The sequence below is a fragment of the Corythoichthys intestinalis genome, chromosome 11 (assembly GCF_030265065.1).
Source record: "Corythoichthys intestinalis isolate RoL2023-P3 chromosome 11, ASM3026506v1, whole genome shotgun sequence".
In the NCBI taxonomy this organism is placed as follows: domain Eukaryota; kingdom Metazoa; phylum Chordata; class Actinopteri; order Syngnathiformes; family Syngnathidae; genus Corythoichthys; species Corythoichthys intestinalis.
In genome coordinates this window covers 40756304-40784179 of record NC_080405.1, presented here as the reverse complement: position 1 = coordinate 40784179, position 27876 = coordinate 40756304, and the positions used below count along the sequence as shown (strand labels likewise).

The 27876-nt window shown below is 40.4% G+C and overlaps 1 protein-coding gene across 2 annotated transcripts in view; it reads right to left on the bottom strand.

Moving 5' to 3' along the window:
* The window catches only part of nlgn3a (neuroligin 3a), a 431355-nt gene that overhangs the window by 46999 nt on the left and 356480 nt on the right, over positions 1-27876 (bottom strand). For both annotated transcript variants that reach the window (XM_057850147.1, XM_057850148.1), the window contains one exon: positions 2952-3741. In XM_057850147.1, coding sequence (XP_057706130.1) covers positions 2952-3741 — 790 coding nt within the window. The remainder of the gene's footprint in view (positions 1-2951; positions 3742-27876) is intronic.

The window sequence follows — 27876 nt, the reverse complement described above, 5'->3', positions numbered from 1 at the left end:
CATCACTGCTACTTTGGGGTAGACGGTCAACCTCTGCTGCCATCTGCTGTCAACACTGTTGTTGTCCAGCATGCCTCCAGCATGCATTGCAGCACTACAGATGTAAATAACAATCAAAATTCTTATTCTGGGCTAATTATTTCTTCAGTTACTGTTCCTGTTGTTTCATAAATTGCTAGTTATGGTATTTGATAACATTATATTTGAAAGTGGCGCCATAAGACTGTCATTAGACAATCATAATTATGACCTAGCACTGTCATGATCATTAATGAATGCTTATGTGATGTAATGATGTAATTTAGTGTTATCTGGCAAATTATCACGCTTTTAAATGGATATAAACGATCCAAGCTGGACATAAATGAAGTTAGTGACATAATTTGCCGGACGATAATGACATCTGTCATAAATATTCAGTCATGACCATGATAGTGTAATGTCAAAGTTACGACAGTATTATGATGCCACTGTCAAATAAAGTGTTACCTATTAATCCAAATAAACCAACAAATAAGCAGTACCGTACTATAAGCCACAGGACTCAAAATGAAGGAAAAAAGTTGCTGCTTATAGTCTGAAAAATACGGTGTATATTTTTTTCAAACAGCATGGTATCAGTACAGTTGGCTTATACTACAGTGTTACCTCTACATTCGAAAGTTAATTCGTTCCAAGACCTTGTTTGTAAGTGGAAATGTTCGTATGTCGAGTAGGATTTTCCCATAAGAATACATTATAATTCCAATAATTCGTTCCACAGCCCAAAAACCTACACTAAATCTGTTAAAAATGCCAGGTTGGTTGCATTTTATGTGTTTTGGATCCCCCTAGTGGCGATTTGAAATTTGTTGTTTTTATGATCAGGCATATTTTGGCCACCTAAAGAAAGCAAAGACCTACGTTCTCATAGAAAATAAAAAGCCAACGAGTTGATAAAGAGGACGTTTTGGTCTAATTAATTCGGGACGGGCATCATTATTGTTCTAAGACAGGGGTGGGCAAACTATTCCACAAAGGGCTGCAGTGGGTGCGGGTTTTTGTTGCAACCCATTCAGAGGACACCTTTTCACCAATCTGAAGTGCAATCAGTCGATTGCTGGCAGGTGCTTCTCATCTTCTAGTTACACCAGCTCAGTGCTTTTTTACAAAATACTTAATAAATACTGCTGTTACTATTGCAAAAAGCAATTACAAGAGCAACACAAGTACATTATGTTTTTTGTGTAGTGTACCTGAACGCACCGCGGGGCTGACAGCAGAGTAAAGGCCGAGTTATACTTCCACATCAGACCTGCGTCGTCTAGGCAGACCCGATTCACGACTCTGCGCCGTAGCCTGACGAGGTCCTATTGATTTTTCAAACCCTAGCGGCAGCCTAACGTCACGTCAACGCATATGACGTGGCGGAAATGGACTGCGATTGGTCCGCTCAGACTGCTGTTTCCGGTTCAGCGCGAAATCACCGCCATTGTAAAACATTATTTTTCTACACGCAAAAATGGACCAAGGCGACGAGAGTATCATCGAAGAGCAAGTCTCCTCAAGACATTATTATGATTGCCAAATGGCAAGGTCGGCGATTGAAAAAAAAAAAAATGGAAGAACCACCGAGACATGTGTGTTCGGAATCGAGTGGCCACAGGAAGCGGTGACCCAGTGGGCCCAAAACTGCTAGCTTTTTATCACTTTATGTCGTATTTTTGGTTGGTGCATTTATTGTCTACATATGTTTGCTGTGAGTCTGTGACTTACTTACGCGTAAACTTCCAAGTATATGTAGAATAAAGCACAGGTTTGGTGCCAAAAGTTTAAAGTTTTAATTTTCAATAACAGACAGTTCACAAACGATACGTCATCACTGATTGAGAGTGCCTCGGTGCTTTTTATAATAACGTTAAAATCAAGGCTCCCGACGCAGTTTGGGAAGTTCCATAGATGCCAGAAATCTGCTATGGCTAGTTGTAGGACACGGCAAACAAATCGGGCAGGAGGGCTTTGCAGACCTTGGACGCAGTGCTCGACGCCAGTTTGAAGCTAGCCGCCACAGCTAGCTGTCTCCACCCGAGTCTAGAACTCTCTGTGCGGCATCAAAAGCCGGCCAGACCGCCTCGAAACCGTCTTCTGCGTCGCCTGCCCTTCAACATTTGAATGATCAACATTCATTCAATGTTGATGAGCAGAAGATTTACATTCAGGCGTTCCATCTTGCATTGTTTATTTTTCTCCGTTAAACTTGATTAGCGTAAGTCAACAAGCATGCCCCAAAACCATACAAAAATAACACCAAACCCCTCTAGTGGCTTGGCGGTGAATTACAGAACAACGCGTTCCCTCACCGCAGAACTATCGAATGCTCATTGACGCCGTAATCACTTCGCCGTCACCGCAACGCAGGAGTATAACTTAGGCTTAAGAGAGTGCAGTTGACTTTCTCTTTTCACGTCTTTTTGTTGCTTTTAGTTGGCGATGCCTGTTTTGTTGCACAAGTTCTGAATTAAATAATTCAAAACCTGACGAAGCTGGTGATATCTTTGGTGATGGTACCAGGATAATAATTGTCACCTAAACGTATAAAGACTGGCGTCGGGGTATTGTCTAGCAGTTCATGGACGTGCACCCCATGCTCATATTTTTCCATCATTCCATCTTCATTTCAATGGTAAGCCTAACCTTTTTTTTCCTTTCTAATCACCTGCTTTAAAATTCTTGGGACCCATTTCATGTTGATTTCTCTCACAAAACAAATGAAATTGCGACGCTGTCATGAATCGTCGTAATTCGAGCATTTTGTCGGATGTAGAAACAAATAGCGTGTCAAATTCTACGTTGGATGTCGAAAAGATCGTGTGTCGAAGTGATTGTATGTCGAGGTATCACTGTATTTGAATCGGTATCTGGTGCCCCAAAAAATTGTATCAGAACAACATTAAAGATAAGCATTTACTCACCCTGTCTTAGCAAAGTTGGTCCAGTAGGTCATTACCACAGCACTGAGCATGACATCATTCTTTGAGAAATTGCAGGGGAAAAGGTCAGTTGGACCGATCATTGGAATCCCAAAAACATAGGGAACCTCATCTCCGTGCGCAGCATCTGACCAGGCAGGCTTCATGAGACTCTGGCAGTGATGGTAGAAGGCATAAAAGTAGGTGGGTGAGCCATAGCGAGCGTGAAGATCTGCTGTTACCACCGATGGCTCCACCCACTGGTGGTCAGTGAACAGTGCTACCAGGGTTTTACGCCTGGTTTCTGGGTTTTCTTTGTCCGCCCAGTCTGTGTACATGAACTTAATGGTCTCCCTCAGAGTGTCTTTGCCCTCAGGGTATCCGTACAAACTGTCCACAAAGTCCGATACAGAGAAATCAAAGTCATTTCCAGACACGCCGTCCTCGGAGTCCACCACATTCTCCACAAAGCGCAGCCCCTCGCCTTGGTTGACTCCCAGCATAATATCATAGTTGAGGAACTCACCCTGCTCCATCAGGATCTCAGGGTCATCCGGAATGACGTCGCCATCGATCACAGGGCCAAATGCCACGTGGTACCTTGCAGGTTGTATGTCCTGCTCCACCAGCTCCCTGGAGCTTTTCTTCCTAAGGCAGTCCACCATGTCTGACGTGTCCAGGACATTACATCCCACCTTCTCTGCCAGGAGACGTGTATACTTGACCGGCTGGTAATTCACTGCCCAGCTGGACAGCGCTGAGCCGCTCTGAATGATGGCTCGGTGGAAGAGACCTGCACAAGAATACAAGGAAGAGATCTTACTTTGTGTGTCTCATTGATAATTCAGTTTGGTGCAACACAACACAATATCTGTTCATTTGGCTGCTGTCATGTTCGAGACCTGACTGTCAGCTGCACAGCTGATATGAACAACAAAACGCAGACTGACAACAAGTACTTGCTCCCACCTACGACAATAATAGATCGCCACAATAATAGAATCATGTCTGTGGTAATGAATGCGCAGATGGCCTGGTCTTACAGACTGCTCGCACACAGACGAGAGCACCAGCGCTCTGTCATTTCCCTTCCCATCTCTACAACTGCTACAGTCATAATCTGGGTGCTTTTCAGAGGCAGATGCTGAAAATATGGAACAGCAGGTTTTTGTTACAATGAGAAAAAGCCCGGGAACAATGCAGAAAAACATAGCGAAAAAATATTGCTTTCAAAGTAAGTTCTGCAGACACGACTTTCACTCAATTATTCATTTTCCACAGCATGTTCAGGGTCAAAGGCAAATTTTTATTGAACACGCAAACAGTGCGACTATTGGAATTGTTCTGCATACAGTTTACATTTAAGCTTTTCTTATTATAGTTAGTCACCTGATAGGATAACATCTGTCTAGTTAGCCTTTCTTTTGTCCAAGGCCACGCGGCCCCCGTGTCGTCCATGTATTGTATTCTATGTTCCATTTCTTTCTTGACCCCTCCCATCCTATTGTTTGTCCTGAATAAAGAAGGTTGCTATCACAGCAGCTGGGAGAGCAGCTACCAACCTCCACAAAAGCTTTATTAACTTCCTGTGTTCATTTTAGCCAAGCTAGGTGTACAGAAACCTAGCTTCAAATCTAACAGCGATCAAATTGCTTTTCTTGGTCACCAGTGCAGCTGGTGTTTGGTACTTAAAGATGATTGACAGGTTTGCAGCCTTGATCGCGCCAGAGAAGACTCAGCACCTCTACGATCAAAGGTACAAATATGATAAAAGTGAGAGGCTGTTCTCGGCACTGTGAGTGAATTTGAGTGGACTCACTCAATGAAGCAATTAATAAAGACATGCATTTTTCTTTTAACTCATTCACTCCCAGCCATTTTCACCAGAGCAAGGCCCTTCGCTCCCGGCCGTTTTACTGGATTTTGACTGATTTTGCAAGGCCCACAGAAAATTGTATTCTATTGCTATATAAACATGGAACCCACCAAAAGAAAGATTAGACTCTCTTCTTTCAGCAGGATAAAAAGTAAGTTCATATCTTTTTCCATTCTTTAGAAATCAGCATTAGAAATTAGCTTATTTTGAGCAATTTCCCAATTTCTGATGAAAAAACAGAGAAATTGAGTTTTTTGTGAAAGCATACATTTCAAGCATAACTTTGACTTTAACACAGCTATTTTTGCTTTAGTTACATCCCAAACATCTGAATAATGTTTTCCTTTTACAAAATAACATAAACAACAAGTCAAATAGAGTTTTTGATAGCAAAGTAACAGTTTATTTACACACAACTAACTAAGAGATGACGCTGTTGTGCCCGCGACAGCCAGGTAAACATTTCCCTCATCGCCGCCTGTCTCATAAAGATGGATTTTTTTTAGTCTCTGCCGGGTCTGCTCAGCGAGCAGCACAGACTCAACGGCATCGTCCGCTGCACTGGTGGTCCCGGTCGTTCTGCTCGGTCGTCCAGCGCCTGGCATCCCTGGCGTCCTCTAGATTGTTCTCCATTTGGTCGTCTTCCGCCGGCGCCCCGGCCGTTCGTTGCCGTTTGTAGGGTTGCGGGTCTTACCAAATGCGCTACTGCCATCCAGTGGCCAGTTTTATTGCTTTAAAATGGATTTTCAGCTTTGTGCTTTGGAGCTAAATTGAATCACAACCCAGAGATGTCTCTTGTAGAAAAAAAAAAACAAAACAAAATGTAAAAGACATATAAATACGTCTTTGGGACACTGAAACAATTAAAAATAAAACGGTTTTGGGAGCAAATGAGTTAAAGATAATTCACATCATGAAGGCGGCACGGTGGGACAGTGGTTAGCACTTTGTAGCACTTTTTTCCAATATCGTTCAGGTCTATCCCAAACAGAGCTATTCAAGTTATCTGGTGAAAATTCCTCTGGTTTTGATATCGCAATAAAATATATCACAACCTACCCAAAAATAGCAATGATAGTTTTTTCCAATATCGTTAAGGCCTACTGCTTACTCTTCATACATTTAGTCACGGTTCCTTCTTTAGTACACAGGTGTCAAACTCAAGGCCCGGGGGCCAGATCTGGCTCACCATACTATTTTGTGTGGCCCGCAAAGGCAATTCATGTTCATCGACTTCATGTTTCTCACTGTTGTAAGCATTTTTTGTTGCCAGTCTTCCTTTTGAAATTGATCATAAGTCAATTGTAATGGATTTGAATTTTAAAACCAGGTAGCACATCATTGGAAAAAAAAAAACAGGTTCAGGTCTTCATATTGCTCCTAAAGAAAGTATTTTGCACCTGAGATTTGAATTTTTGATCTTCTAGGGCCTGCACCACCACTATTTTTGCTCATGATTTTAATTGGTATTTAGAAAACAAAAACATTGTTATTACAGATTTTTGTCTGTGCTAACCTATGCTTCATACTTAATCCCAGTTGTACTGTACTATACAAGTGTATTTATTAGGGCTGTCAAACGATTAAAATTTTTAATCAAATTAATTACAGCTTAAAAATTAATTAATCGTAATGAATCGCAATACAAACCATCTAAAAATATGCCATATTTTTCTGTAAATAACTGTTGGAATGGAAAGATAAGACATAAGACGGATATATACATTCAACATACGGTACATAAGTACTGTATTTGCTTATCATAACAATAAATCAACAAGATGGCATTAACATTATTAACGTTCTGTTAAAGCGGATGGATAGAAAGACTTGTAGTTCTTAAAAGATAAATGTTAGTACAAGTTATAGAAATTTTGTATTAAAACCCCTCATAATGTTTTCATTTTAATAAAATTTGTAAAATTTTCAATCAGAAAATAAACTAGTAGCTCGCCATTGTTGATGTCAATAATTACACAATGCTCATGTGGTGCTGAAACCCATAAAATCAGTCGCACCCAAGCGCCAGCAGAGGGCGACAAAACACCCAAAAACACAAGTAACAAGTGGACATTACACTGTGCTGTCATTTTAGTCTGTTTGAGCGGGGCATGTGCGTTAAATGCGTCAAATATTTTAACGTGATTAATTTAAGAAAATAATTACCGTCCGTTAACGCGATAATTTTGACAGCCCTAGTATTTATTAGTAATACAGTGAAAATGAGTGAGTTGATTTACATGCACCCATAAATTGTGTCCTTCCAACTCAAAAAATTCAGGTTAATAACGACTGAAGTTTCTTTTGCTCTAAGTGACATTTACCACTCATAAATACAACTACTTTTCTGTTTTTAAACTGACATTTGAAATCAGCATAAACGTTTCACCTGCAAAATCACTGGCTTCTACATGAGTTTGTAGGCGGATTGCTATAAATATAAGTAAACTCCTACTCCTTTAGTGTAGAGGGAATGAAGCTGTGCACATTTACTTGCCAAGAAAATACAACCTGATGGTACTGAAAGAACATGCCTATGATATACAGCAATAAACATATTACGATACAGACCTCCAATGAAGTTAGCCAATATAGGAGCTTAGTGTTGTGTGTGTGTAGTGGAAAGCAACGCAAACAAGTCTACAGTCTCGTGGGTTCGCTCCCAAATTAAATTACCGCTTAGTTGTAGTGCAGAATGAAGGAAATCCAAGACGACGTTCCACCACGAGGCACACATCCCAAATAAGAAACATAATTTCCCCAGAATAATTGAATTGCATCCTGTCGAAAAATGTTCCCATTCCATAGAGCAGATGAAAGGTGACGTCCCCTCTGTTTGTGGTACGTGTTGCCCGCGACAACATTGTGTCTCAGCTTTACAGCACCAGAGCTGTTTTACTGATCTTGAAGTCAGAGGCCAAACTCCAACCGCTTGACCACGCTACTTTATTGTTCATGTCATCGTTAAGGTCACAGTGATGGAATTCCAATGACGTCGTGATGGTGGCAGGACCAGAAGACAAGTAATTATTGGCGGTAGCAAAACGTCGCAAGATGTTTCTACAACGTTGTGTGGAGACACATGCTGGCATGCAGAGTTTGAGGGTAATATTTCAGCATCAGTGTGTGGGTGGCTGTTGAAGTCTCTGTGTTTATGAGGTAAACAGAAGACTTAAGTGCCAGATATATCACTTTGGTAGCCTTAATCAGTGGCAGCGGGAGGCTTATTTCTTCTTGGCAAAGATTAAGTGTTTATTTACACTCCTATTTACATTTGTTCACAAGTCGTAAGTAGAATTCATTTGTCTGCATGGTTGAACTGTTAAATGTTTTTGAAAGTTACACGACTAGGTAGGCTTTACTGTGGGTTCGGATCGTGATAACTTCAGAGCAGATAGTGTAAGAATGCTGAGACAAGTAATAAAGAAGAAACGGCACATGCAAAAAAATAAAAAATAATATTCCAGCTAAATAGCAATGATCAAACAATAGCTTTGAAATAATTTCAAGAGCCAAATGTGTAATCACAAGATTTTGTACAAGTGCCTCCCAGCGGAAAGAATCTTGCTTAACAGTTTGAAGTAGAGTTGCCCAAGGTTTTCCAAGTGTAATAAGCATTCTGTGCCAAATAAAAGAACTTCAACTGAAGTTATAGAAAATAAATGGCCCATATAATTAACATAAATCTAAATGAGCCAAAGATTCCATAATTAAATAAAAGGAATCATTCACAATTACCGTATTTTTCGGACTATAAGTCGCAGTTTTTTTTCATAGTTTGGCTGGGGGTGTGACTTATACTCAGGACTGACTTATGTGTGAAATTATTAACACATTATGATATCATTTCAAATGTTATTTAGGTGTTTTGGAGTGACACTGATGGTTTGGTAAACTTGTTAGCATGTTCTTTATGCTATAGTTATACTGAATAACTCTTAATAGCTATGGCCACGTTCGCGTTCTGCCTTTGGCAATGTGTGTTCAATTGTATTATTGACTTTTCTATATTGAAATGCATGCTTTTAGTTTTTGGCGCTTTCACGTCCACGTGGGGGCGCACTTGCACTTGTTTAAGTGAAGAAGAGCGCTCACACGCCAGAAGAAGACTGACAGCTATGCAGCGTGTCTGAGCGTGTCTGAGCGAGTGGGCAAGAGAGAGAGAGAGAGAGAGAGACGGCTGCGAACCTACGTTCATTGTTTATGCTTGTAAAATATTGCTACCGAGGCAACGCCTGTGTGTATAATTTTTCTGTTGTTTTTGTGTGTTTTCCACCCGCGATCTGACACTTAGAGCCAGTTGTGTGGTTGTTTGAAAGATGTGCTAATGCTAGCGAACGCATGCTAACCGTTTGTGTCAATGCTGTAATAGCACCGAATTATCATTTATTTACGTTGATGCGAACCTGTTTGGTATCGTGGACGAAATTGATTCATCAAATTATACGGACGTCCAGCATCGTCATTTGGGAGTTTAGCTCGCTGCATAGCCAGGACCGAGCCGTCGTGTCCTGGTGAGGACAGTATATTCGCATTTTGTTGTTCATGCACTGTACACTTATTCAGCGTGTTGTTTTCTATTGTATTTTTTTATTAAATTGCCTTTCAAGATGACATATCTGTTCTATGTGCTGGATTTTATCAAGTAAATTTCCACCAAAAATGCGACCTATACTCCGATGCGGCATATATGTTTTTTTTCTCTTCGTTGGTTATTTTATGGCTGGTTCTACTCAGGTGCGACTTGTGGTCCGAAAAATACGGTAAATCACGTGTATAGTAATTACCCCAAAGAGCCACTGGGGGTGACCAAAGCATTACGAATACAAGCAGGCAATCATAGGATATGCCAATGCAATGAAAATTCCCAAGATAAAATTAGCTGGGCTTTTGCACAGATTTTTGTATTTTATTACTTTTCTAGTTTTCTTAGTGATTATTTCTTTCTGGTAATGCAGTAGTTAAATGTTTTGAGTCTACAATTCCTCATTTTTTAATCATTGCTTGTTCATTTAATTTCTGCACCATGAATGCAAATAGTTTGTTCACATAACAAATCCCAAGCATCTAATTTTGGAGACATATAATGGTCAGTGAACATAACTGTTCTGCTAAGATGTGAAGCAGAAAGCTTCTACATTCACTTAGAAGACAACATGCATATTTGCCCAAAACCGATCATGAAAAACCGATGTCGACATTATCTGATATCATCTTAAAATGCTTTTATTGGCCAATATTATCGGCTACGCGAAAACATCATACAACTCTAATTTAAAGAAAAAAAAATTATTTTATTATTTGTCTATTTTTCTGCTTCTGTAATAGTAAAGAAAAACATCAATAAAAAGTAAAAGACAAACTGACGCAAGTTTCCCCCTGGCCCTAATTAGGACAATAGGTATTGAGAATGCCAGAACAATTGACTTTTCAAACAGTTTGAGTGTGAATCATTTAAGTGTATGCACAACTGCAGCTCAATGCACGCTACTAAATACTCGTTGGACCATAAACGTATGCGCCAGCAATGCCAATGAAAAGACGTGCAACAAACACAAAACGTTTCAATATAAATATGGAGTTTTTGTTTGTTGATTCAGATTTGGCACAATGAATTCTATTGCATGCAATGGCCACCACGAGTGCCGCTGTCCTTGAGGCTGTCCTATCAGCTGTGCATCTCCGCAGGGTGGTGGCCTGTGTTACGAGTGGAAGCAGATGTCGAGGATTTTACCCACTTGAAAGCATTAGAGTGACAGCTATAAGATGCAATTTGCTGGTGTGGGCGGCGGGAGGTTTGGCAGCTGCAAGGGCTTGTCCGACTATTCCTCTCACTATCCTCCTCTGCCCTTGTTTCCCCTCGCCTAGGCTTTACTTGTTGTGTTCTCTCGTCACAACCCAACTTAGCTAATGCCGAACAGTCGCATGGAGTTTGCCCTTCGGTGCTGTCGTCACTTCTAAAAGGTTTTGATCATCCGTTCAATGAGAACATATTTGCCTGCAGGGAAAAACCGTGATCAACAAGACGTTTGACAATAAGTATTGGTGCACGACTCTTAATCTGTTGATTAATCAATCACTGTTGGGCTAGACACCTTGGTTCTCCTTGAAACTTTATATGGACAATATATCACAGTAAGCAGAGGTATCTTGACTTATCAGTTGGCTGGTCAAAATAACAGATTTTGTAGGATATCATACAGTATATTCCCTAGAAACTATCGTGATGACTCGTTTATTTATTTTTTTACCCCCTGCTGGCATAAAATTACAACTTATAAATGAATTATCAAAGAAACACTTGAAGATGAATAAATGCAATTCGCCATCTAAGTCCAAGTATCAGCATTAAGGCCGGCCCAGCCAATTCGCAGACTATGCAGCTGCTTAGGGCCACCACTAGGGGGCCCCCAATCTGGCAATCTCATTTTATACGTTGTTAATAGAGCATCGTGAATAATGTGGCGTGCATTGCCGTTTATCTATGCAAACATCCATTTTCTTGTCATTACAATCTGGCAACCTGGGGAGTGACGTTGAACCTGCTTTACCATGATTGGTGCTCAAACTTGCTTGGAAAATAGATGCACGAATATGTCGAAGAGAATTTATCCTTCTGGAGCAGAGAAACGAAAGAAGAAGAAAACCGGAGAAGAAAAGAAACAACAGTATCAAGGTAATAGAGCATGTTGTTGATGTTGTTGTTGTTGTGCAAGACACTCCGACTTGAACGTTGTTGTCAGCTGAGCTTGTCAATATGTCGTACTAGTAATCGCCATTAGCCGCAGGGCGAAGGCCCGGAGCTAATCAAGTAAAGCCGAGCAAGTTGTCACCTGTCGGCAACGGCAAATGTACGGCTTCCGCTGATTGTAGTCAAACGAAATATTGGCATAATATGCATTTGGACTGAAGAACGTAGATATAGGCTATGTCTACACTAGGACGGATAATGGCCTTAAACGTGTAATTACCTGGACTATACCACATGTCGGCTACACTAGTATGGATTAGTTGTTAGACGGTTAATGTAGGCGGGTAATGTTACCCGCCGCCTACGCGCCGCCTAATATGGACTGCTGTCACCGTACAACATTCGGATACTCAGCAAGGGATGTCATGCCGTCACTGTTTTTAGTGCGGCATGACAGCATCGGAAACAATGGAGGCGGACGATCACGACGTGGCATTCCTGCTCTTTTCTTTTCCACACATTTTTCTTGAACCCTCAAACTACGTCTCAAAATATGCTTCAATTCAGTGTCCATTTGGGGTCCTCCCATCGCGGATGAAGTGGAGATGAGTGTTTTTTGAAGCTCGTCTCCCGAGTTGTCTCCGATCAGAATGCTGCGGGGCTGGCCCCTCCCAACTCAATGCCGACCGAACATGAGTACGGTATATAAAAATGTGTAGAAGAAAATTAAACCCCAAAAAGTGACCTGCGTGATACCCCCAGTGAAATAGGCGCGCGATTAGTTTTTTTCCCCAGACATTTCTGCCTGTCAAAACTGTTTCCACTTCCAGGATCGCCACTTTTATGCACAAGCAGCCTGGTTGCGGCTTCCAGCCACCCAGCGCCACAACATATGCTTCTATTTGTTATTTTCCAATTGGTGAGAGCGCAACTGAGCATCGATTGTAACAACCCAAGTAATGATGTCAGGCTTCCGTTGTTTTATAAAGATTTATTTCAATCACAACACGGCGCTTGCACGTAAAAGCAGAGCGTGCTCTCCCTTCCACTTTCACTTCTGTGTGATGCGTTTGATTGCGATCATGAAAAAACAGTGATTACAAAATAATGACAGTCTAGAACAGACATGTCCAAAGTCTGGCCTGGGGGCCAAATGCGGCCCTCGGTTATATTTCATCCGGCCCCCAGCCTCTGTCATAATAATCATTAACATCTGGTCCGCATAGACTTAATATATTGGTCAGCAGTACTGCTACCAGCATATGAAGTAGCTTACACACTAAATACTGCTCCTCACTTACCCACTAAAAGGCAACAGCCCTCTAAGCAACATTACCCCGTGTGACCCTTTTCTCCAGATTTTCTAAAATGGCGACAATCAACAAAAATTGTTGACTGCGACGGCCGACGCCTCAGGGATTGGTGGAAATTGGACTATTTCTTCACTAAAATACGCAACAGCTGTGTCTGCCTCATTTGCAAAGAGACAGTGCGCTGTTTTTAAATAGTTCAATGTTAGGCGATATTACCAGAGGCGATATTACCAAACAAGACACGCTGACATGGACGAAAAGATTACAGGGAAGAAGTGAGAAATTGAAGCAACTTGAAGCTAGTTTAATTTTAAAGCAGTATTATTACATTATTACATTACATATAACAGCAGTATTTCGCAAGAGCCCGAGAGTCGAAAGACAACGCCACAAAGGCTAGTTGCGAGATTATTAAAATTAATTAATTTTAAAAATTAGGGCTGCAGCTATTGATTATTTTAGTAGTCGATTAATCGATGAAATAGTCTGAATAATCGAGTAATCGGATAAGGAACATGAAAAATTAAACAACCTGAGCTGAGCCTCAAATGGTATAAAAAATAAATAAGGATTGACAAAAGAACAATGGCTAACTTACATAGCAAATGTCTGCTAGCTTAAATGCTATAAAACACTAACGCTTTTTAAAAAAATTTTTTTAACAATGCTCTTGAAAAATGGTTCAGACACATATTCCCACAAAAAAAACTGCTAAATATACCAATACACTAAATTACGAATGCATTTAAACAAACAAACAAACAAAAAAAAAATAGCTCAAACAAAAACTTGGCTTATGTTGGTTTAACATGGAGCAGCTGGATTCAGCCATTTGAAATGAAGCAGACTAGAGGGCAGTGTATCACTTTAATTAAACGAATACTCGAAGCAGCAAAATTTAATTTGAATCTTTTTTCTTTAATTGAATACTGGAATTAATTGAGTCATCGTTTCAGCACTAAGAAAAAAACAATAAAGCAAATGTCAGACACAGAATGGCTTGCTAACATTTCCTTAAATATATTGTTCTACGTAAAGGACGTCAGCCAAGGTCGGCCCTCCACATTTTTACCACACCAAATCTGGCCCCCTTTGCAAAAAGTTTGGACACCCCTGGTCTAGAACGACTAGTAATTTTGAAATTTTCCGTGGATTAGGAATGAGATAAACCGCGCGGGCAATGACGTAACACATGAGGCTTCTCCTTTTTATGCATGCGTAGTTTGCGCAAATGCAGGCGTACCTTGCAGAAGCGGGGGGGGCCTTAAACGCACCTTAAACGAAGTGTGGACCGGTATAAAAAATAGTCGGCAAAATACCCTAGAGAAAATTAACAGTCCTAGTGTAGTCATTCCATTTATATCAGACATTATTATCAAGTAGTATGTCATGTATCAGCCTATGGTGAATCTACTTAATTAGTTGCGCACTCCCCACAGTACACGTTTTTGTTGACGAATATTTTCCTGGGCTAAATTTTGTTCCATGTAATCATATTTTGTACTTTGGATGATTCAAAGGAGCTATTGAGAAGTATCTTGGAATTGGAGGTGGAGTGCCATCCTCTTCACAAGATGATGATTTCCCCAAATGTACAATTCAAGGTAATGCTTGGCAATGTCGTGTACATAGTTATGAGATCATTAATCAAGAAAGATGCACATTAAGTTACAATTTTAATACATTTTTACAAAAATATTACTTTGGTTAGGGCCCCCAAATGGCCTGGGCCGGCCCTGATCAGTATCATAACTATATCGGCAATACTGGCCCTGTAGTCACTTAGACCAGATTGATGCCATGCCAAGCAGTGTCTTACACAACTATTCTCCACACTGTCTGTCTGTATGCACGTAAATCCTGCCTCCAGCAGAGAGCTAGTTTTCTTACAGAAGGAGAGAGAGAACAAGGCAGCACGAATGAATGTTGATGACACGTAATTTAACGAGCCCTGAAAAACATAATTGCCGGCTATTTTGGACATTATATAGGACCATAAGTTGATATTTGCAAAGGCCAACAATAGTTTCTACAATCAGACGATCAGTCAATGTGGTAATCATCGTGATGGGTCTCCTTATTAGGGCACAACTTGGAAGATTTTTTTCAGTTACTGTGCTTACTTGGTCAATATCTGACTTTAGGAATTTTAGTTATGGCATAGTTTAAAGGGCAGGTGAAGTCTTCAATTCATGAGCGTTTTACCAGTTAAAGTGTATTGAATGCATCCCAAAATATTTTTTGAATTGACCGTGTAGTTCAGGGGTCTGCAACCCTGGTCCTTGAGAGTCGCTATGCAACTTGTTTTCCATGTCTCCTTCCTTTAACACACCTGAATCAAATGATCAGGATCGTTATAAGGCTCCTGCAGAACTTGCTACTGAGCTGATCATTTGATTCGGGGGTGTTAAAGGAAGGAGACATGGAAAACAAGCTGGATAGCGACTTTCGAGGACCAGGGTTGCAGACCCCTGGTGTACTTTGTAAATTATTTCCATTGCAACACCTTAGCAACGACGGATGGGCTTTGCTGCCGTCGCTTCCTGATTGCGTCAATTCACGAAAGCCTCGCCGGCACTCCAATACGAAATTATAGCACCACGCTATCATCGCCATACTATATATTGAAAACATTTTCTGGATTTTACTCGCGAGATTGGTCATGCCATCTTGATGTGTAGCGATAAATCGCTCACACGAAGGCTCGAGACTATGAGTGGCCCAAAAAAACTTTTCTGCAAGGATTTTGTCATCTTTTGAAAGAACTTCTCCCCGGCTCCTTGATCACGTCTTTGTTTTCAACATTTCAGCAACGACAGCTTTGAAAGACTAGGCGGATACCACCTTGGTTTTTCAAAGATGTATGTAGACCCTTACTGGCAATTTGATACGTTTATTACTTGATCGCAACCTGTTTTTTTGTTCTTGTTGCTTGCCTGCCATTTGACAACTGACAGGTTGTCTATTCATGTCAATTTGATACATTTATTACTAGAGCTATATAACTACTCATCTGTTTTTGCATTTACTGATAATTATATCACAGAACGACTGAGGAGAGAAAGGTTCAGAGAGAAATCACAATGCTAGATGCGAACCACTCTTCCTTTTGTGAAGTGTCGAGCTGCCAACCGGTGTCATAACCAACGTCTGCTATGTGTGAGTAAATCATCACCATCTGACGCTTCGAGTTCAAACATGTGGGATTAACTGTAGATGATCTTTCCTGGGAGCCTTTGCCATTGTTAGCGTCACGAAAGAGCAACCTGAATGGTTACTTTCGGTGGAAACATGACTGATACTGCTATGCTTGCTGTGGATAGTCTTGTGTTGCGTTCAGCAATTTATGTTTGGGAAGAAGGGACTATTAACTGAGTGCAAAAAAAAAATAAAAAAAACAACAACAACATCAGATTTACATACACAAGTGTTAGCAACAAGCATAATAAAGTGCTTGTGTAGCGTAATCCGTTTCCACCAATATTTAATATTGGTTTTATTCAACGGACAGCATGAAGGTTTCCCCAGCTGCTACAGTTATCTGAGTCTGACGATGATGAGCCACGTCAATGTGTGAATGCATGGAACAAAGCAAAACGCCTGGACTCATTTATCCGTTCAATTGGCTGACATACCGACATGTGATCAGCCGAGATGGTTAGCTCTGATTGGTTCAAATGTGCATGTTTTCTGGAACAGCAAAAAAAAAAAAAAAAAAAAGCTTGTTGAATTAAAAAAAGGGCAATGCAACATAAAATGGATCAAATCTTTAAGAGAAACGAAAGCGTTGAGGAGGCTTATTTATCATATTTAGTTTTATTTGCTCTGATGGGGAGGTTCAGAACATCTTAGCTGTCAATGAGCGCTTATACTTGTTCATTTATGTTAGGCTACCTATTCATTTCCTTATGATTTAAAAAAGTCAATGTTTGCGCGATCTTCAAAATATATTCCATTTCACTCTGCATAATATAAGTCATTTGTACTTATTTTTCTGAATGTATGTTACTTATATCTTTATTATAAAAAAAAAAAAAAAAAAAAAGGAAATGTTTGCATTAACTTCAATTTTAATACCGTAATTTCCCGAATATAATGCGCACTTTTTCCCCACAATATCATCTTGTAAAATCATGGTTACGCATTATAAACGGGTACATGGATGGAGACAGAAATATATATAAAAACAATTTTTTATTTTTTTTTATTGACACGGCCACGTTGTGGTGAAGAAACGTATCCGACGATCCGTTGCCGACCATTACGGTACGTGATGTCACCATTTTGTTTCGGTAATACTTCACTCTGATCGGCCGAATGGTTTCGTCTGTGTTAAATTCTGCTTTTTTCACTCTTCATAAAGCACAGAATTTAGTTTCTTGAACTCATTTGAGTCAACGTTTATTGCAGCTCCGCAACTCGGACCAAAACAAACGTAACAACACAGACTTCCTGTGTCCGTCAACTATATCTGTCCCTCGGGAAACTCAAACCCAAATAACAATAGTTCCTATTGTTACTGTTGTGTTGACAGCGATGAGCTCTCTCGGATTTCTGACTTATGTTCTCACTTTCATTTTACCTCATCAATCCATGGAGTAAACATTTATTCATCATAATAAAACAAGCAAGTTATACAACAGCCTTAAAAAGAAATGTCACATCTGTTTTGTTTTCTCCTGGATTCTGGTAAGTTCAAGAAGTTATCAGATCATATTATTACCATACTGTCAAGAATACGCGGGCAGACAGGTTGTGTCGACCCAAATGCAGGGAAAAGTGAGCAGGGAGGCAAACCGGCAGTGCAAAATGATTTAATTAAGGCTAACAAAAAACACAAAGTACAACCAAAAGTACTGGGGATCAAAAAGGCAAGGTTCAAACAAAACTTACTTTATCGGAGGGTTTAGAACACGAGGGCTTGGACAGGATCTTGACTTTGACACAGACAATGACGCAACAAGGAGTGAAAAAAAAAACCCAGGAGCTTATATACACACATGCAGACAAGGGGTAACAAGACAACGAGGAATAGCTGGGTAATACAGGAGGATGCCCTAGGAGCAGGCACACCAGGTGAAATCAATGAGTAATCACAGGGACAAGTCACACTAGGAAAAAACCAACACAAAACCTAACACATACTGTACATATGGTCAGTTTACGGTAATGTTTTGTACTACCAATGTGCTATGCTTGTGCTGTGTTTCACCAGTCAGTAAAATGACATTTCTGTATCTGCACACGAGCTCTGCTTTCTTGTATTCTTCTATTTAGTGGTGCTAAAATTAGGGTGCGCGTTATACACGGCTACAATGATTTTCCCTAGATTTTACAAGTAAATTTGGGGTGCGCGTTATACACGGGTGCGCCTTATATTCGGGAAATTATGGTATATCTTTATTATTTAAAAAAAAAAGTAAATGTTTACATTAACTTCAATTTTAATATATATACTATGTTCTTAAGTACTTAAATTTAAGATTTGGCATTTAGTATGTGAGGAAATGAGGGAAAATAAAAATTAGGAGATGGAGGTTGGAGTTATTGCTGTTTTGTTAACTTTTGTTTTGCAAATCATTGAAAAAATACAATTTTGAATGAAAATCAGTTTTTGTATGTGTTATAGAAATAACTGCTAAAACAGTTGTCTTTGCATTTCAGTAGCTTAAGAGGTTTGACCCCCCCCCCCCCAAAAAAAAAGAAGAAAGAAAAAAATTAATTAATAAATAAAATTTCTGGCTCCGTGGCGACCTTCATGTTGGGGAGTTCCGGCAAGAAATTCTACCCACTTTCACCCCTGCTTTCAGCCATCAATTGAACAGAAGAAAAAAAACCCACAATGCATTTTCAAGGATCTGCTGGAGTCTGTCAACTCTCATCCAGACACTCACATGCAGACTAACTTTCTCCAGCTGAGTTAGATTGTTGGTTGGAACAAATTAAACTCATAACTCAAAGTACCACTATATTGCAGTCCCTCATTGTACAGTAACGGTACATAAACATCCTACGACATGTGTAATGCTGTGTGTAAGAACCTTTGTCTGCGGGCAGTATTGGTAACTATGAGCCCCGTGGTGCTGTCCTCTGAGAGATCCATACAGTGTACATTAATCATGTATATTTACTTTAATTTACAAGAATGCTATGAATGCAACAGGGCCTGCAGGTCCTGGCAGCGTGTGCGTCGGAATGCGCAGATGGCTGACTGCTGAGGAGGACCGAACAGGCCTGACACTCCGAGATTTATCTTTCGCTTTGTTTGATGAAAAGGAGCAAGAGTGAGTTGGGTTCCACTATTGTTTGCCAAGAATCATATAAATCCAGCGCACAGGAGCTGTCACTGGAGCAATAAATATGTATAAGAGCTGCGTGTGATGAGCCCCACTGTGGTAGGGAGCCATTGGGGAAGGTCAGAGAGAGATAGAAGTAGGGGAAGGGGGGCACTAGCACTGATCACCCACAGAGAAAATCCACTAATTATCCACAGTGGGAAGTATGTGTGTGCGTGTGCAGGTGTGACAGTGCTGACTTTGATTGATAAGACATAAAGATGATGAATCGGCACACATACATCATCCTGACGGGGTTAACGTTTGTGACATTGTAGTTAAGAAACTCTTTACTTTGCTTTACGGAAAAAAACTCGCAATCGTTGTAGGTTGTTATCGAAAGCGTTTTCCTTTGGAGAAGCAACAGATCGCCCTATCGTTATCGGCCTGTTTGACATGCTAGAACCCAACACCTAAACTATGAGCTGATCCATCAAAGCATAGCGTTGCTGGCAGATTGAGGTCACGCTGAATTATGACTGGAGCTGCGAGGTAATCACTCATTGGGTTGCTGCTAAAATGCTGTTGCGTAGCACCGCTGCCATTTAAATGCTGCGGTGAGCTGACCTTGACTGTGCTAGTCCCTCACTAGACATCCGTTAAATGGGCATGTGGTCAGACCCCGGATTGGCGGAGTGGCTTCTGAGGGTAATTTATTGTCGATATGGGGACAGGGAAAAATGCTGATGACCTGAGGATAGTTCACAACTACAGGCTCAAACCATTTTTGGTGTAATTTGGATTAAATGCCAGTTTGAACAGGCCAATGGGTCATCTCAGGAGAGAGTAACATGACACAGCAGCGCTTTGGATGAATGCTGATGTATTTAGGGACATGTACGTGTGTTAATGGATGAGGATGTTCTGTTAGCGATGAAGCCAGAAAGCACTGTAAATGAGTGTACTTTGTAATCTGGGACAGCTGGTAAATGGAAGTGAAGCATCATAGTGAATACTATCAGATTGGCCCTGGGACATAGTAGGCGACTTTAAAAAAAAAAAACAATTTAATAAATGGTTATAGTCTAAAGCCCTTTTCACACTGCACTTGGTTTTCATAGTGTTCACCGCAGGGCACAGTGCAGGATGGTGGGACGATGATCGCGGCCGCGTGAAAAATATTTGGGACTGGTTGATAAGTAGTGTAGCATAAGGCCTGGCTTTACTTCTAATAAAAAGGAGGAGGTTTATGGCAGTAATATCACGTTTGATGAGATCTTTTCTATTATTATGTATTGACTTTCTGAAATCACTTCACCACCTCAACTATTAGATGTCACATATGCCATCACCACACACCGCCATCCGAATGGAATTTATTTATTTATTTACATATTGGCCCGAATATAAGACGGCCCTGATTATAAGACGACCCCCTCTTTTTCAAGACTCAAGTTTGAAAAAAGACTTTTTGAACACCAAATTAATTTTTATACAGAACATAATTGCAGTACATCCGAACCAAATGATTATAACAATATATTTGAGAGAAAAAGCATGTTATTTTGCCTCATTCAAATCTTAAAATCTGAACATTTAAATATGTAAACTAAAGTGCAATCACATTCGTAAATGAATGGCTTCTGGTTTTTGAATGTAAATAAACCAATCTGTTGTGATAAAACAACAAAATTGCAATAACTGCATTTAACCATCAAAGTGAAGTCTAACTGTAACTGTAGTCTTGAAACAAATCTGAATAAGAAAAAACATTGCAATAAAATAATGCAAACTGGTTAAACTTTAGAGTAGCTGAGATCTGTCATGACAGAACATCGCTTCAATGATATCTGGCACCATCTAGCGTCGTGAATGGGTATAATGTCTAGACCGCATATATAAGACGACCCCCTCTTTTTCAGTCTTATTTCAATGCAAAAAACACCGTCTTATATTCGGGCCAATACGGTACATGATACATTCTCTCACATGTTTCACATAAAAGATGTTCATATTAACTGATTGAATTAAACTTTATCAGTGGTCCCCAACTGCCAGGCCGGGGACCGGTACCGGTCCGTGGCGCATATGCTACCGGGCCGCAGAGAAATAATAAATAATTCATTAACAACAGCATTCTGGCATGTGTCTCTTGACACACCAACCAGACAGTCTACTCTGTTGACTAGTCTGAGTAGAGGTATGTCGACTTTGCCCTCTAGTGGTGGCTGCTATTAATGGGGTGTTTACAGACCTCAGTAGCAGCCCATCGTCAGTCAACGTAAACAGTAATGTTCACTGCTTTTTGCTGGCTGTGTGCTGCATGCACCCTCAGCAATGGCGGACGAGGTACTTCCGGTCATTTTGCTCGGATTAGTCATTAGATATAATAATAATTGTACAGGATGTTGTCATAGATATCAATTGGATCTGGCATCTATTTTTTATTTTTTTAATATCTATGTGTGTTTGTACTCGATAATGACGTATCACTTGGTCCCATCAGATTTGTTCCAGGAAATAATAAACCCACACGCTAGCGAAGATGACTGAAAAACAGACATCTTTGGACGGCTCCTCTTTGTGGACTACAGTTCTGCTTTTAACTCCGGTCCAAACTTCACCAACTGGGCCTAGACACCGCCCTGTGCAACTGGACTGTGGACTTTTTGACTAATCGCACACAGAGTGTCACAGTGGGCAAAAACACCTCCTCCACTCCCACCATCAACACCGGGGCCCCTCAAGGGTGTGTCCTGAGCCCTCTGCTTTACACCCTGTACACTCATGACTGCTCCGCCTCCTCTGCATCCAACCTCATCGTCAAGTTTGCCGACGACACCACAGTGCTCGGACTCATCTCCAACGACGATGAAACGGACTACAGAAGAGAGGTGCAACATCTGGAGTCATGGTGTCACAAAAACAACTTGGCTCTAAACACAAAGAAAACCAAGGAGATCGTGGTGGATTTCCGTAAGGGGAGTCACATCATCCATTAGCCTCTTACTATCGGCAACGATGTGGTGGAGAGGGTGAGAAGCTTCAAGTTCCTGGGGGTAACAGTGACTGAGGACCTGTCCTGGGGGGACCACATCTCCACAGCGGTGGGCAAGGCACAACAACGCCTCTATTACCTGAGGAAGCTGAAGAGCACTAACATCCCCAGACCACTGATGGTGAACTTTTACAACTGTGCCATCAGCAGTGTTCTAACATACGGATTTTTAGTGTGGTTTTCCAGCTGCACTAAGGCAGACCAGCAGGCGCTCCAGCGCGTGATGAAAGCTGCCGGGAGAATCATAGGAATGACTCTCCCTGAGATCAGCACCATCTACTCCACTCGCTGTCTGAGAAGAGTGCACAACATCCTGCGAGACCAGCACCATCCTGCTCACAGTCTTTTCCACCTGCTGCCCTCAGGGAGAAGGTACAGGTCCATACAGGCCAGAACATCACGACTGTCCAACAGTCTGTACCCACAGGCCGTGAGGCTACTGAACTCTGCCCCTCTCCCCTCTCTGCCCCCCTCTTACGGACAATAATCCACATCCACCAACAACAATAACTCTGAGCTGGTTTGCATTGTTGCAGTATGTCACTATCCACTATTTCCTCCTCCCTGACACTTACCCATTGGTTGACAACCAGTAGGCTGTACTTGATTATACTTGATTAACTTATCTGGGTTTTGCACTGATTTTTGCCTGTTTTCAACTGGTATATTTTTGCTCTGCACTTTAGCACTGACACGACCTCATGCTGCTGTTGAATCTTTGCTGTACATATGTCCAAAACTGTGTCAATGTTTACACTTGGTACTGATGGGTATTTATTTTATGGGTTTGCACTTTGCACTTTACCAACTTAGCTGTATGAGCTGGATGGATGCTCCAAACAAAGTTTCGTTGTGCTTTCTTTGTAACAATGACAATAAATATTCTGAATCTGAATCTTTTTACAGGTAAAAGGCCACCTGATGAGTCAGAGGAGGAGCCTTCGCCAAGTCCAATCTGCATAATATATGGCCAAAATTTAGCAAACAAGGCAATGAAGCCTTCAAAGCTGCTTGGCACATATAGACTAAGCACCCTGGAATAATGGATAACCCTTTGGAATTTTTAAAGGACAGAAACAATTAGTGAGGGCCACCACGCCATCAAAAGCGAATGCACTGAGGGCGTCATACCTCGTGGCGAACCGTAATGCTAAAGAAACCTTTCACAGTTAGAGAAGTACTTGTTATGCCTGTTACCAAGGATACAGTGGTACCTCTACATACGAAGTTAATTCGTTCCTGGACCTTGTTTGTAAGTCGAAATGGTTGTATGTCGAGCAGGATTTCCCCATAGGAATACATTATAATTCCATTAATTTGATCCACAGCCCAAAAACCTACACTAAATCCTTTAAAAATACTGCTGGTACTATTACAAATGGCAATTACACATAGCATAACAAATGAATTACAAATAAAAATCGGAATAATATAATAATAATAAAAACAATAATTCCTGTAATAATGTGGCGGACGTTTTTTTTACTGTACCTGAACGCACCGCGAGGCTGACGTGCCAGAGACAGAGCGGTGAGCTTGAAAGTTTCACTTTCACTTTCAATGTTTTCTTGAGAACACCGGTGTTCTGACAAATTTTCCAACCCATTAAAAATTGCTACCTTGCGGTTTTGCGCATGCACGTAACGTTAAAAATGGCTGCGAATGCAGTGATTCCAAAGTAAACACTACAAACTTTCTTTAAAGAAAGGAATATTTACTTAAGTTTGATAATGTAAAGAAATGTACAAAAGTTCTCAGACACATCCTACCATGTTAGCTGCACACAGCAACTGCGCTCTCACTGTTAACGACTTCGCCGTGTCGTTAAGTATTAGTTTACGCCATTTTCGTGTTGCACATGTATGTTTATGATTTATCTAGTTTAGTTAGCACCTTTGGATAACATTGAGAGTCCAACTGAATGTAAAAGAGAGCATTTTCAGCACCACAAAAGCTTTGGGAGCAAAATTTTATTAGGGAGCAAATTTTGACAGAACACCGGCAATTGCGGCAGACCATAGGTGTTTTGTGTTGAATAAGTTGTGAACTAAATGATAAAAACGTGGCGAAGCTGGCGATTTCTTTGGCGATGTTACCACAATAATAATTGTCAGCTTAATTTATAAAGACTGGCGAACGGTGGTCATAGGAGGACCGTGGAGTAATTTGCAACTCCATTTAAAAGGTAAGCATCACCTTTTTCTTTGTTTCACTACCTGTACCAACTTTTTGAAACCTTTTGTGTTAATTTTTCACACAAGAAAATCCACTGTGCGTTCGTCTGCGGTGCTGTCATGTCGTCGTATTTTGAGCATGTCGTCGGATGTAGAAACAAATGGCGAGTCAAATTTTACGTCGGATGTTGAAATGATCGCGTGTCGAAGCGATCGTACGTCGAGGTACCACTGTATTTGCCGTCAAGTTTTAGGAGAGGCCGCCGTTAAAAAAAGGATTGAATATCTGGTAAATTACATTATCCGTGCACTTAATGTTCGATATAAGCCCCGTCGTGTTATTTTATATATAATGTATTTTTCTGCCATACATTGCTGGTCCGTGAAAAAAGGCCCACATTACAGTGGTCAGTGGTGCAAAAAAAAAGGTTAGGAACCACTGCTCTATATAAAAGTGTAACTTTAACTTTCAAATGCTGTGAGAAAAAAGCCTTTTAGTTTTTTCCAGTTGTAATGAACCCGCACCGAAATGTGACCCCATACCGAGGTACGTACTGAACCGTGACTTTAGATCTATTTTTCAATACGCAGGTGAGGCTCTGAATCTCCTGCCTCTCCTGTCTTTACTCTAGTTGTTTGGATTAAAAGACATCACACAACATTCATGGATACGACATTCAAGAAAATTTTAGGGTGACTTTTTAGTAATAAAATATGTATATATATATATTGTTGCATCTGCAAGGACAACGCCAACTTGGTGATGACAATGCACACTCAGCAGAAAAACAGTACATTATTTTCAATGGATTGCACCCACCTGGACACCACAAACTGGATGGAAAAAAATAGTTGCCCAAGACTTGACGCTCGCCAAGCTAAATGCTATTGCTAACGAGAACGTGAATGCTATGCTAATGCTCTGAGCCACCTAACCCATCATCGTTGCGTTTGCTATGGCATCATCGCCCGCTTCCCTCCTCCCCCCTCCCGCTCTGCACTCTCCAGGGCAGGCAGGCAGGCAGGCACGTGACAAAATCAGACAACTTGCGCTTCATTTAACCAAATTGTAGTAACACCTCCCTTCACATCCTCAGTAATGGTAATGCCGTTGCAAGGAGGGAAAAAGTAATTAATTAGATTACTCACTATTGAAAAAAATTACACCTTTAGAAATGATGTTATACTCTAATGCTGTTATTAACAACACTGGACATGACACTGCAAAATTTCAGCACAGCGTATTGTAATCTACCATCCAGTGTGAACAGGTCTTTACAATGTCATGAAAAAAGATGAGGAAAAAGTCATTATTTTACACCAGATCACATCACTGTAAAACTCTATTTGCCTATGGTTTTGATTTTTGGTTTTCCACTTCAAAATAATGTCTGTTTAATATACAGTTTGGTTTCCATGGTGAAGACTTACCCAAAAATTGTATGTGAATAAAATGACGCCGTAATCTATCAAACAGTCTAATTTATTTTTTCCTCCATGGGATTTTATTGTTTGTCCCTGCTTTGATGACCCCTATTCAATTTGTCAAATTCAGACCTCACAATTATGAACTTAAAAACAAACATTACATCTGACAATTCTGTGAAGCCGTTATCAAAATTCCTCCTAGGGAAAAACAGAAATGTTCTTTTTCACACTGCTTATCCCTCCCAGCTCCTGCTAGAGCTTCTACATGCGTCTTCCTCATCTTTAATCTTTCCCTTGCTCTGTTTTGTGTCGCTTTCAATTGAGCTCTCGCTGTCTCTATTCCGATGGCCTGTGCCGAGTCCCTCCTCGCTAATTATTAGGCATAAGCCTGCGCTCAACGAAGCCTGAATCCTCTGAGACATTTTACCTCTGACGTATTCACACTGTAAGCAAATTTCCACAGACCACTGCACTATACAGTGCACCCTTAAGAAAAATTGAAATGTGTCCTGTGAAATTCTTGCTAAGTATAACTTTTTTCATATGTACCACTTTTCTTTTATTCATTTTAAGCCTCATCTCCTACAAGGAATCATTATTTCACCTGATTAAGCTATATGATTTTTTTATTCCCCCTCAGGAGATTGAATTAGCCCCATTTTACATCCTTGGTCAGTCGCAGTCAAAGGGTTAAAGCTGCCATCACCATGGCTACAGTCTTGCGGCTACAGTCTCGTGGCTACAGCTACTTCAACATTAGGGTCTGTGGTTGAATCATGCATTAGCTTACGGCTAATTTCACATTGGCCTCGAAGCCCTGATACAGCACCTACATTGTGCTTCGGGTCCATTAATTTTGTCCAACATCAAACACGTCAACATCAAAACGCATTTGACGGAATCAGGAACAAGGAAAGTTTGATAGTGCATTTCCTGTATGAGCTTGAGTGTGTTTGCATGCGTATGCGAATCGCAGTAATCCATACACGGGTCTTACATGCATAGTTTGACAACATATAATGCCGTAAGATCCCTCCTTATATCCAGTACATATACTGTATGTATAAGCCTACCATGGTTCCTTAGCCTTATACATTTAGATACATATGCTGTAAAATTCAGACTCTAAGCCACAGCTATCCCCCTCGCTTTAACCCCTGTGGCTTCTTGATCTCTGGAGTGTCATATATTTTTGTCTATTCTTGGCTTCTTGCAAAATCATATTTACTACGAGTGTTCAAATTTTTAAATATATTCCTCAAACTGGAGTACTTAAATCTGTAAACATCTATGCTCAAAAAGTAAGAATTAAGAAATTTGAAATTCCAGACTTTTTAAAATCAATTATCCACCTGTACATTACTATATAAAAGAATCAAAATTACGTTCCTCACTTCTCAGACGAAATAAAGATACGACAGACGTTTAAGGTGCACTGTGTAAGATTTGCACTTTAATTATTCATGAAATGGCCATGAATTTTCAATAGATATTAATAAAACATGTTTTTTGGTAATACTTTTAAAACAGATTTCAATGGTGAAGCGGAGATTTTCCCATTTCCAAAAGACGATTTACGCGTCATAAATTTTTTCCTGTTTAGCTTCCGTGTTCATCATCAGCCAATCACATAACCTTTTACCAGTCTTTGTCAGGGTTGCCACAGTTCTGTAAACTAAGACTGCGCCAACTTTGACAAACAGTCTGAATTATCTTTACTTTCTCAAGCAAAAAAACATTGTTACGACTCTCAAAGGATTCAAGACAACAAGAGAAGAAAAACAAGGATATGCATTAAATTGATCTGGTTTTGCTATGCTATTTAGCATGTGGATCCACTGACCGGTGCTACGTTATTTAGCACGTGGATCCATTGACCGGGGAAAAGATAAAGTCTTTACGCATGTACAGTGGGGCAAATAAGTATTTAGTCAACCACTAACTATGCAAATTCTCCCACTTGAAAATATTAGAGAGGCCTTTTATTGTCAACATGGGTAAACCTCAACCATGAGAGACAGAATGTGGGGAAAAAAAACAGAAAATCACATTTTTTTATTTTTAAAGAATTTACTTGCAAATCATGGTGGAAAATAAGTATTTGGTTAACACC